General features: G+C 41.4%; 1 protein-coding gene across 1 annotated transcript in view; it reads left to right on the top strand.

Moving 5' to 3' along the window:
• Nucleotides 1–4,984: 4,984 nt before the first annotated feature.
• LOC115795069 (TGF-beta receptor type-2-like) overlaps nucleotides 4,985–12,049 on the top strand; it is a 37,161-nt gene continuing 30,096 nt past the window's right edge. The window contains exon 1 of the mRNA XM_030750842.1: nucleotides 4,985–5,217. Coding sequence (XP_030606702.1) covers nucleotides 5,133–5,217 — 85 coding nt within the window. The 5' untranslated portion in view covers nucleotides 4,985–5,132. The remainder of the gene's footprint in view (nucleotides 5,218–12,049) is intronic.

Here is a 12,049-nt window from a genome sequence, read left to right on the forward strand (position 1 = left end):
TCTCACTTGTGAAAATACACGCTGCAACCCCCCCCCCATTCCCACTGTGGTAAGAAACAAAACTCCCACACAGGCAGAGGGGTGGGTGTGGGTGGGAGGGTGTTTCCTGCTGGTTCTGCATTACAAGAGAGCATGTAGTATAAAACAAAGCGCAGAAAAATTACCAGATCCTAAAAATAAAAATTTGTAATTAATTTAATTAGCCTGAATCTGTCAGATAAGCTGTAACATACATTGTGCCTGCTTTCATTGGGACATCCTTTTCCCTGTTGACTTCACATCAGCAGTTAAGAAAAAGGCCTCCTCTCATCGTGTCACCCTGAAAGCATTTCAAACACATTAATATGAGAGCGGAGAATGCCTGGATTGTGTTACAAGGATCTAAATCAATGTTGACATTTGGTATGAATAAAGAAGTGTGCTCATAATTGTTCTGAAAGCTCTTTTGGCAAAGCTTACCCTTCTGGTTGCACAACCGTCTGATAAGGGAGAGTAGCTAGAACCAACAATTCTGGCTTTTATCATATTGTACACTTGGACTCATACGCAACCCCTTAAAGTGGGTAATTCTGTTTTCTGAAAGCATATTAATTAAGGCCTTTGAACAGCCAGACAAAGTTTAATAACATACTGTATATGATATAATCCAACTGTGGTAAACCTGGCGATTTTTTTGGCATCATCATGTTGCTGAAGTGATTACCAAGCTTCAGTTTGCCCATCGATGCACTCGCAGTCTGTTGTGACATTTTAAACATTTTAGCTTCTGCAGCACAGAAACACAAAAGGCCAGATCAATTTCCATCTTGATTGTTGGGATGGGGTTCCCACCCTTCTTACCACATGCACTACTATGGGTCCATCACACAGTAAAGTGGTAAATTCATCCATGTAAACACTGGAAAGACAAAAAAGGTGTTTGCTTGCCTGGACATACCAATTTCCTGATCATTCCTTTCTCTTCACTCCCCATTTAAACCACTTATTTTGACCGTATTTGATTGTAAGACCAGGATTTTTCTCATCAGAGATGCAGCTCCATAGTATGGTGGTTTACACATTTGCCGAGCAGGTAAAAGACCCCTGGTTTAGTCCTGGGAGGGGACTCTAAAACCTTCACAGTGATTTGCAGATTTTGAGTAGCCTTCCATATGTAGCTTATCAGAAAACAGTACAGTAAATATTCAGCTGTGTTGAATTCAACATTTTGATTGCTATTGTGTAACTTTACTGAGTAAATCAAAATTAACATTCAGCTCTGCAGCCAAATGAACTACAGGGCTCGATGGATGATTTTGTCCCAGAGCCAGAGCCTCAAATGAAGTGTATCTGCTTATAAGTCTCCCGAGGCCAAAGAAACAAAACAGATACCACATGAATCAAAAATATTCTTTTAATAGCTCTCCAAAAAGTCTGTCCCATCTGTGTCCAAGTTTCCATGATTGCAAAAATTCCCTGGTCCAGAAAACATCAGGATGTTAACCATCAAGGACATGAAGAAACTGCTCTGATGGTTTAAATGTGTTGAGATTTTATGGAGTCAATCATTTACCAGCACGTTCAAGTTGATATTGAGCTTGTTGGGCCTGTTGCACATGGTAGTGACAGTTGGAATTAATACGGAATAGATTAAACACTCACTCACACACTGACTCATCCTATACATTGTTCCAGCTTTTGGGAATCCATTTACCACTAACAACCTCTTCACTGAATGCACTCCTGTGATCTCAGTGCACAACTACAGTCTTGAGCTACAGTTGGAGTTTTCATGGAAATAAATTGTTCCTTGTTTTTGGACTCTCTGACTAATAGAGTTTTCACATAATTCTGACCACTTCCTCAGATCCACCAGCAATCAGTGGTCAGCAAAATTCAGTGCTGTGGATCATTTACCAGTTTATGCGCACTGGGATATCTGGTGTGGTTGACAGTGATCTATCGGGACTTTTTTCTTTCTCTGGGTTTCAGTATTAGTTGCAGATCCTTGAGAATTAAAAGTCTGATATATTAATTGATTTGTATCTAGAATGTATACAGACAGTATAAATCAAACGCTTGCCGAAAAATGGCCAGTAAGATTGCGTGCCATTGTTTGGGTCTGCATGATGCCTTTCTATAACTATTTAAACTATGGAAAATCTGCAGCACCGTCATTTTGAAAGACGCCCTCAGGTAGCTGAGAACAGCACCAGATATCCCAGACTGAGATGAAACAGTTTTAAAATTATGCACAAGACATTTAAAAGTATTTAATTTGTTGGAATGAGGACATAAAGAAAAGGTCCAAAAGTCATATAACATGTTTCCTAAGTTTTTACTAAGGAATATGTAAAACACAAGCCACTGCAGGTTAATAATAGCAGCAGATGAAAATGTCTGAATCATAAACATAAAACAACAACATAACAAACAACAATACCAGAGAACAGGCATGTTCTCACACCAAAAGAAGATCCAGGCCAAAAACCCCAGAAAATCCCCACTAATTCAAAAAATAAAAATCTTTTTTTTTAGACTTTAAGGGAAACTCAGTGCTCCTGCCTATAAAACATATTCTACTATTGCTGTCACAGGGGACCTCAAAACCAAACAGAGTCCCCGGGCCCTGACCTGTGGCTTTAGGAGCGGGACTCTAGAGGACTGGTACAGAAGAGGGGTCGGCAAGGGGCTGTGAGACTCTGGAGAGTGTGTGGCTCAGTTCCAGTGTTGGTAGAGAGCAGCATGTTCAGACTTGCAGCATCAATTGAGCAGGCAGATGGGCTCAGCTTCATTACCACTCTGTCATTGAGCTCAGTGTCTGTGCTGCCAACACTGCCGTTAGTCAGTCAGCAAGCTTGTCAGTTGCATACACCCACACACACACACACACACACACACACACACACACACACACATGCACAGACAAGTCAGTGTGCCGGTATTCCCACGAGAACACATAAATTTTAGAATTTTATAGTCAATCAGTTTCAGTTCTGATTACGAGACTCTCTGTGGGATTCAGGCAGGACTGATCTACATGTATATGATCATGCACGTGGGGTCATTGGACACCTGCGATTCTGATGTTCAGGTCAACCTGTTTTGAGACATACTGTTGTGAAAAGAACCTCAGAGCACTGACTCAAATATTGTGCTTATAATGAATTTATGATGTTCATTTCCAGTTCCGTAGTGTTGCTCTTGGACTCTATGAGAGAAGGTTTGCATGATTTACAGTTACAAATATGTTGTTACTATTCTGGGCCTTGTTGCAGCCCCTCAGATCATCCACTGTCTCAAACAAGCTGTTTTACTGCAGCTCACAGCCTTGGTTTCAGAACAAAACACTGTGAGATGCCTGTTCCTTGTGATTTGGCATTATATAAATTAATAAAATAAAATAAATTCAACCAGGCAAGGTGTTACCACCTCCTCCACAGGCTAGAGTGAAGCTACATAGCAGAGCAAAGTCCAACAATGGATGGAAGCAGGACAGGACCTCCTCCTCACTGAGTCTTGATGCTGATGGCAAAGATGATGCAGGTGGAGACTTGAATGAGGATCTGACCAGGATGAAATGGAGATAGGGTGGAGGTGGGCTGCATGAACGACAGCCTGAACAGCAGAAAGACAGAAGAGCGTTGAGATTTAAAACACACGGGACAGCGGCTGATTGGCTCGCAGAAGACGGGCAAGAAAATGATTGGACCAGAGTGATGATGACTCAGCTGAGTCAGACAGACTGTTGTATATAAAGTCAAATGGCTCTGCTTTTGTCAAATGGCATAGTATCTCTCTGCACTGTTGCTTATAATTGACTTTACACAAATAAAAACACCTTAGAAAAAATAGAATTATAATATAGGTAGCCTGATTGTAAGCATGCCCGTTATCGTCATGAAAAATGTAGTCGCAGGACGTTTGGTCCACCTATCGACATAAGACCGCCTTCTCTTGCATTAGCCAAAGACGCAGCTTCATGCTGGTCTCTGTTGATGAAACAATTCCTCTGTAAAGTGGTTTGAAGAAATAAACACTTGCATATATACTGTATGATAGAAATCCCAGAAAAGCACAATAGGTATACTGTTAGTATAATTTTGAGGTATGCTTGTTTCTTTTTGTGGGTATTCCAACTTTATGCTTGTCTAGTTTTCACTTTCAGAGGGAACAAGAGAATTTTTATGGAGTATACTTATACTTGCAATGATTCATTTCTTACTTAGTCCCTTGCTTAAAAGAAATGAAGCTAATCAGATGGTTTCCAGATGGCATGATTCAAAATCTGATGGTGCTGTAAATCTGCATTCATATCACTTTTTACCACACACTGAAATGCAGCCCCAAACTGTGACACAGATGACTGTCCTGATTTCCTCTGCACATACTGATAACGACCTTCATCCACTTAACCACGGATTTAATAGTTTAAGTCATTAACTATGTTTAAAAAAAAAAAAAAAAAAACTATTAGTGAGGTGGCTGCTAAAACTCAGCTGTATTGTCATTATTCTGCTATGACTTTGAGAAGAGAATAATTCCATTTAATGAGAAATGCTTCTTTATTCTAATTATAGTATGACAAGAAGTGTGAATGGCTTAAATATAGTAAAATATAGAATGTCTCTTTTCAAAGATAAGAATCCAAAATAATGCCAGATAGACTTTTCAGTCATTGTTGCATGTTGTAAGAAAAACAAAGGTCTTTATTCCCGTGTATAAAACATGTTGTTCACTCTGTGCTGCGATCTGTAAGTGTACACTGTCTGAAAAGGTACTCTAAATCTAGCTGGCAAATTTTCACAGCTCAGAGACTATTTAAATGTATAATGACTTGTTTATCGTTCCAGTTTCCAGTATTTGGGTAGGCGGTTACACACACACACACACACACACACGGAGAGAGAGAGAGAGAGAGAGAGAGAGAGAGCCCCTCCTGCCGCCTCCGGTTTCCTGTCAAAGCAGAGTGAGTGCGTTTGCGTATTTACGGTGTGCGTGTGTGTGTATGGATGGTTCAGCAGTGACTCTCCAGCTGCTGAGCGGAGTGGAGCGCACCGCACAACGGGCACGCAAAGCTAACACCCTCCGCGGGACTCTTTTACTTTAACTTTAATGTGAATGAGAATCTTGGAACAGGGGGACGCGGAAACATGAAGGGACGGCGCTGCTCTCTAAGTGTTTGGGGAGCTTTATCTGTCTTTCTCGTATCTGTCTTGCTGGAGTCCAGGGCTGCCGGTGAGTTAAACATTCTCCAAACTTTGACAAAGTCTCTGCTTGTTCACTGTTAGAAGCTCGCTGCACTCAGCGTTAATGCCAGCGGCGGTGTATTTAAAGCGAACCCGGATTCCTGTAGTTTAAATGGGCCTGGGGACAGTTTTCCCTCCAGTACGTTACGCGTGGCTCTCCGGAGAGCCGAGAAAAGCGAGGCGTAACAGGTGACTCACGTAGCGGGCTGATACACTGCTCAGTTATGCTTCCTATGCAGCCTAAAGCATATCCAGTGCACTAAAAAACTTTCCCTGTCACAGTCTGATAACCTTTCACTGCAGTGTAGATAAATGATCTGGTGGTTATCTAAAGGTCACAGGATTCAGTAGACTGATTATTTTAAACGAGGTTTCTGAACAATTAAAAAGTTACGTGTCTGAAAATCATGGTCCAAAGGGATTTGTGTTGTACAGCCTCACACTCGTGTTTAACGCATGCAGCCTCTTGCTCATGCAGAACTTTTGCTCAACCACTGACTGCTTTAACTTTAAAGGGTCACTCCGCCTGGTTTACGCACGATGCTCTTAAGACATGCACAGCGTGCATTATAAACATGGATGAGGACATGTAACACACATGGTGTCCCATCAAATGCACTAAAAACCTGCATTATAGAAGTTGATAAAAGGACATAAATTTATGTATCTTCTACGTTCAGTATTTGAGTCCCTCGACAGAATAAAGCTAAATAGTGTGACTGACCCGTTAGGATAGAGGAAAAAACACACTGACTTGTTTCAGTTCCTTACTGAAGCATTTTCATTCTTTTGTGGACCATTCCATCAGGTGGAAAGTCCTGTATATCATTTTATACAACATTTTAAATACAGTTCTAAAGAGGTCTGGAACACTGGTTAGGCCTCCAGTTCCTCTGTTCCTACAGGATCACAGTGAAGAAGTGTTTTTATCCATTAGGAATTTCACTTTCCTTGTAAGCTGTTTGCATGGCAGCACTGCTGCCTTCCCTCCTGTGTGTCAACACCGTCAGTTAAATAGACTTGGCCACTTTCCATCTGTCACACCATGATAACTGTAATGTCAGTAAACCGCAGAAACTTCCCCTTGTTGACATGTGGTTGGATCAACTGTGGCATAATATTGATAAGAAGATGAAAACTCAAGTCGTATCTTTTGTTGTCCTCATTAGACTTCTCCTTCCCTTCTTCCCCCTGTCTCCTGTTTGTTCCTGCCCTCCTCCCACAGCGGGGGCCTATTTTGAACCTGGAAATCCCGCATACCACAGGGACTGTGTGGTCTTGCTGCATTATGTGTCACAAATAGACATACATGCACAAGCAAAGAAAGACATTAAAAACTTCCACCCACACTCCCTCATATGCCTAGTACACGTGAAAACACAACCACTCACACACACATGCGCACACATACACACTTATTCCATGTTATTCCTCCAGAATACCTCAAGCTGCAGGAAGCTCCTCGCCACTATCCCAGTGCTGGAGCAGCTTGACATCTCTGGTTATCCAAACAGCAGAGCTGGACCGTGCTGTTTTTACCTTCTTCTTCTTTGCTTGCTTCCAACTGATGTCGATAACCATCCGCTCAGCAGGATGTCACAGGAAGGTCCCGTCTTCCTTCCTTTCCACGGAATCTTCATCGCGTTGGGGCAGATGTCACTGTGCATTTACCAATCCTTGTCCTCAGACAATACATTTTTTTGCATTGTATTTTGAAGTTGTTAGTCATGGAAAAACAGATGAAACTGATCAGTAGGCTTTATTGAAAAGGGGATTTGTACAACTCAAGATGTATATTCTGATTAGAGAGCTCTTCTTGTGTGGGGGCCAGGTTTACACTGACTGTACTGTGTTTGAGCCTGGAGAAGAGAGAGGCTGTCTGAGGTGACTTCCTTTGATTCTTTTTAGCCATATTTGTCGAATCTTCACTCTCGATTCGCTTCGCTGGAGTATTCGGGTCTTAGAGAAGAAGGAGGGATGGTGGCAGAGGGGAGGCTGAGAGAGAGAGAGTTAAAGAGGAGGAAGATAAAGACGGGGAGGAATGAGAGGATTAGGGCCAAACTGGAGTGAGAGGTGGATTAAAAGAGGTGGGAGGATAACTTTCAGGAGCAGAGGGGGAGAGCTGAGCCGCCTGCTGTGGCAGTTATGTAGCCCCGAGCAGCCTTCTGCCAGTTGTCTCTGCACATTTCAGTGACAGGGCTGCGGGGAAAAGAATAAGGGTTCTTGTTTCCGCTCAGATATTTTCACATTTTTATTTGCTGTATTGCTCCAGAAAAGTGTCAGTGGTTAAAAATCTATTAAAGGGGTTTTACGAGATTAAATCTGGAAGAACTGTTGCTTCACACTGGAATGTGTGCTCATTAAGCCAAGCATACTCCCATACCTGAAAGCATAGTTGAAATGTCAGCATATTAAATACTCTGAAATCATTTTTTTAATGGTATACTTTGTTTTTTCATGTGTGAGCCTGTGTGAGTGCAGAAATCTCTCACTTCAGCGTTAAAACAGGACTCCGGTACTCACAGTGAGAGCGTATTCGATTTGGAGCCCGTTATTTCAGGGCCTTGACGTGATACACACCTATCAAATGTTTGCCTGGTGTGCAAATTTTTCACTTTTTCCAGCAGTCCTTCCTGTATAATGGTGATAAACTGCAGTCAGGTTTCCTGTCTGTCCTTCCATCCACAGTTAGCTCGTGTCCTCAGTGGTTTGGAAAAATGAGGAAAGAGGAAGAGAAGCAGCGAGGGAGTAGCTTAGCTGATATGACGGTGTGCTCTGTATCCTTTTAGTTAGCATTTCTCTTTCTATACATGGATTTTAGATGTTAGAAAACACTGGATGTGATGGCATGCTGCACGTTTTTGCTGTAGATAGTGATAGACTTATAGACTTATATAGATATATACAGATATATAAGTTTACATAATATATTGTGTCTCGCTTGTTTCTTCTAAAGAAAAAGTATAGACATCATTTACTGTCAACTTCCCAACAATTTCTAGATGAAGCCCATAGATTCTTGTTGTTGAAATATTCTTCCAGTAGAAATGACCTTAAGCTCTGTGACATAACACTATATAAGACCTCCAACCTGTGAAATTGCATGGTAGTGCCCAAAAGGAGCAGTGGCACTGCATTTTTGGAAAAGAGGTATAAGTAGAGAGGTTGAGCCTGCTGTTACCAATTCATGGTTTGTTCATCTTTGGGTCATTATCAGTAGAGTGCTGCTGTTGACTAGGAGTATAGTACCCCATAGTCCCTACCATTAGGCCACAGTGTTGAAGTTGCTCAGGTCTGTCAGTGGCTGCAATGTTTTGGCTGACTGAAGTGTATTTGAAATGCCATAGCACTGATGTCCTTTCAAATCAGTTAACACAATTCCTGTTAGCAAAGTAGTTCAGCATACAGAATTTTTTAAACATTGTTATTTAAAAATTTATACTTGAGTATGCTCCTTCCTCATGTAAATACTAGTTGCACTATATTGCCAAATTCCTTCACACGCATATGAACTTGAGTGACATTCCGTTCTTAACAGCTTCAATTCTTCTGGGAAGGCTTTCCAGAAGATTTAGGAGTGTGTTTATGGGAATTTTTGACCGTTCTTCTGGAAGCGCATTTCTTCTGGAAGGCCTGGAAGGCCTGGCTCCCAGTCTCCTCTCTAATTCATCCCAAAGGTGTTCTGTCAGGTTGAAGTCAGGACTCTGTGCAGACCATTCAAATTCTTCCACACCAAACTCAGTCATACATGTCTTTATGGACCTTGTCCTTGGAATATTTAATAGCAAGAAATTTTCACTACTGGACTTATTGCGCAGGTGGCATCCTATCACAGTACCATGCTGGAATTCTCTGAGCTCCTGAGAGCGACCCATTCTTTCGCAAACTTTTGTAGAAGCAGTCTGCATGCCTAGGTGCTTGGTTTATACACCTGTGGCCATGGAAGTGATTGGAACACCTGAATGCAATGATTTGAATGGGTGAGTGAAGACATTTGGCAATAGAGTGTACTTTTCACTCTTCACTTTCTCTGCCACTAACAAGTTGGGGTTTTTTTTATTGTGGTTATTCATTGGTCTGAGTGCCAGATGGAAGTCAGTCACAGTTGCACGATTTCCCTCGTGCAGCACGAAGAGATCTTATATTTCAATTACAGCTCCTTCAGAAGCCACGAAGAGCACAGTTAATGACAGTCCACACTTTTCTCCTCCACTTTCCCGAGATTTACTGAGGTCACTTGTGCTTTCATACTATAATTCTTACACATGGACTCACAGCAGGAAAAAGTGCAGTGGTAATAAAAGAGGCTTCTTTAGAAGAGCTTTAGCAGCTGGAACAATCACCCAAATCACACCACAGACCTTCATGCACAGTTATCCTTCAACTCGCTGCACCGGCAGCCTGCTGAAACTTCAAAGTAAAGGGGGGTAAGGCTGCCAGCTCCACCCATCTACGATCAGAAGTGCTGTTAACATAAATTTGGAATTTAGTTTTGCAATAGTCTTCCTATTCAGACATAAAATAAGGATTGTTAGCAGAATAAAAAAACAGTTATAGATAGTGTGAAAATAGACCAGCAGTCACTGTTAATGAGCTCTTAATGTGTAATCAGTATTGCACAAGTGTACAATAAAGATTAATCAACATCATAAAATTCGTAGTGGGCTCAGTGTGTAACTCTAGCTGTGTTACTTATTCAGAGTGATGTAGTTTCTGTGGCACTTTGCTGCACTAAATCAGCCACTTTTATTTGTCTCTGAGGTTGTGTGTGGGTGTGAGCGCTCTGCTATTTCACGCTCTCTGTCCTGCCCCAAACTAGGCTCGGTGTGACGGAATGTGCCTTGAAAATATATTAACTGCGCTTCCTGTTAAATGAATAACTCGGTTTGTGCAGACTATGATCGGGTGTCACCCACCCATGTAAACACACACTGCAAGCTGAGGCCTTAAAGGAGAATCTGTGGAGTTTAGTGGTGCACAGGGAGGGTAATGAGCGCCCGAAGCCCTCCTCTGGTCTGGTCGGGTTTTACACTTGGACTTCGCAGATGTGCTGGTGTGTCAGTTGATTTTACGATAGCACAGACTGCAGTTGTTTTGTCTGTGCCTTAGATTTCAGATGTGTGAGGGCTGTTGTTGTTGTTTGCCAGCTAGGGGGCCCCTTTCATCAGAGTGAATTGACTATCTGTCATATCAGATGTCATCTTTCTTTACTCACTCTGTGAAGGAGTTTCTTAAGGATGTATTTATCTGAAAATCTGATGATGTTAAGTAAAGTAGGTAATCCAAGAATTCTTTACAGCACTATGTTTCATTAGCTCAGGCAGCGAGCTCAAGCCGTATTAGCATTTCATGACTGACATAAACTGCTTCATTCTGAATCAGTGATTGTGACTCATTGACTCAGAAGTAACTGAACAAATACACATGAAGTCAAATTAAATCACAGTGCTCTCCCACCCTAACTGCTTTCAGACCATCCTGTTGTAGCGTCTCTCTGCCTTCAGTCTGGTCCTCTGTAAGCAGACTGCAGGTGCACTGAGTTCAGGAGACAGCTGAGAATATTCCATCTCTTCATCCTCGAACCCTGCTATGGACATATGTTTCACATCTTTGACCTGCTGTATAGTGAAACACTTCCATCAGCAGTAAAATAACAAATGTCGGCTCTGCTTGTAGCCATTTATATTTAAAGCACCCAAACCAAGATGGAAGTATAACAGTGTTTGACAAATGAGGTGGTTTGGGTTTTTTCACCATGAGCTGTTCCATGTTTTTCTCCACACTTTCCTCTTTGCATTTGTTTTTTTTTTTTTGGAAAATGCAACTTGGCTTCTGTTTGTTTTTTTCTTTAACATGGACTTATTACACTCATTTCCAGCTCATATTTTTATTTGAATAGCTTTTCATGGCTGACAGTTCAAAAAAGAATGTCACCCTTAGTTTAAGCCAATTTTCTTCTGATTGGTTGCCCTTCGCTAGCAAATTTGAGCAGCAGGCAGGTGGAGCTGCTGTGTTCATAGGCAGAACTGTGTATCTAAGATAACCAAATAAAGGATATCTCCTGTCAGTGACATCATACAGAGCCAAGAGAAGGAAAAGACTAAAATTGAGCATTTAGAGATGTCTGAAGATAGAGCTTTAGGTTCATGCTTGCACGTTTGCTGACTTAATTTTTTTTTAAACTTTGGCTTTTTACCTTATGTGTCTATCTGAAAATAATGACAAGCATAACAGATCCACTGAAAGCTTACTGAGGGGTTTGTATCTAGTGCTGAATCCTCTAAGGTTCGAAATCCTTTCAGTTGTTGGTGATTAATGTTTGCCCAAATCCTGGCGCATGCTCTTGATTCGTTGCACGCTATTCACCGTGCTAAAGATTTCTTTGCATCCACAAGACTTTGTTTGTCCACGTGAGAGTCTTTTACAATAAAAGCTGTTGCTTTTACCTTTGATGTGTCTCTACTTTCGAAGTCTAGTTTCACTATGATCAGTATTGGCTATATCGCCTACGAAGTTCTCTTGATAAAGAAAATGTATTCAAATTGGAAATGTCCAAAAAGGGTTCAAGCTGGAGTAACTTTGGAGTACCATTTATTTCAGAAAATAAATGGTAAAACCCAAGGACTCATTTTTTTTCTTTTTCAGTTATTATTGTGCGGAGTTAGCGTAGCTAGTAAAGCAGCTGCTAGATCAAACACTATCAGGACTGCAAACACAAACTGTACATAAAAGATGGACATAGCCACTGTAACACCATCCACTATTTGCTGGACTCGTATTTTGAAGTCTCGATGTTGGTGTTTTTCAAGCCTCAACTTGAA

The sequence above is a fragment of the Archocentrus centrarchus genome, chromosome 16 (genome assembly GCF_007364275.1).
Source record: "Archocentrus centrarchus isolate MPI-CPG fArcCen1 chromosome 16, fArcCen1, whole genome shotgun sequence".
In the NCBI taxonomy this organism is placed as follows: Eukaryota; Metazoa; Chordata; class Actinopteri; order Cichliformes; family Cichlidae; genus Archocentrus; species Archocentrus centrarchus.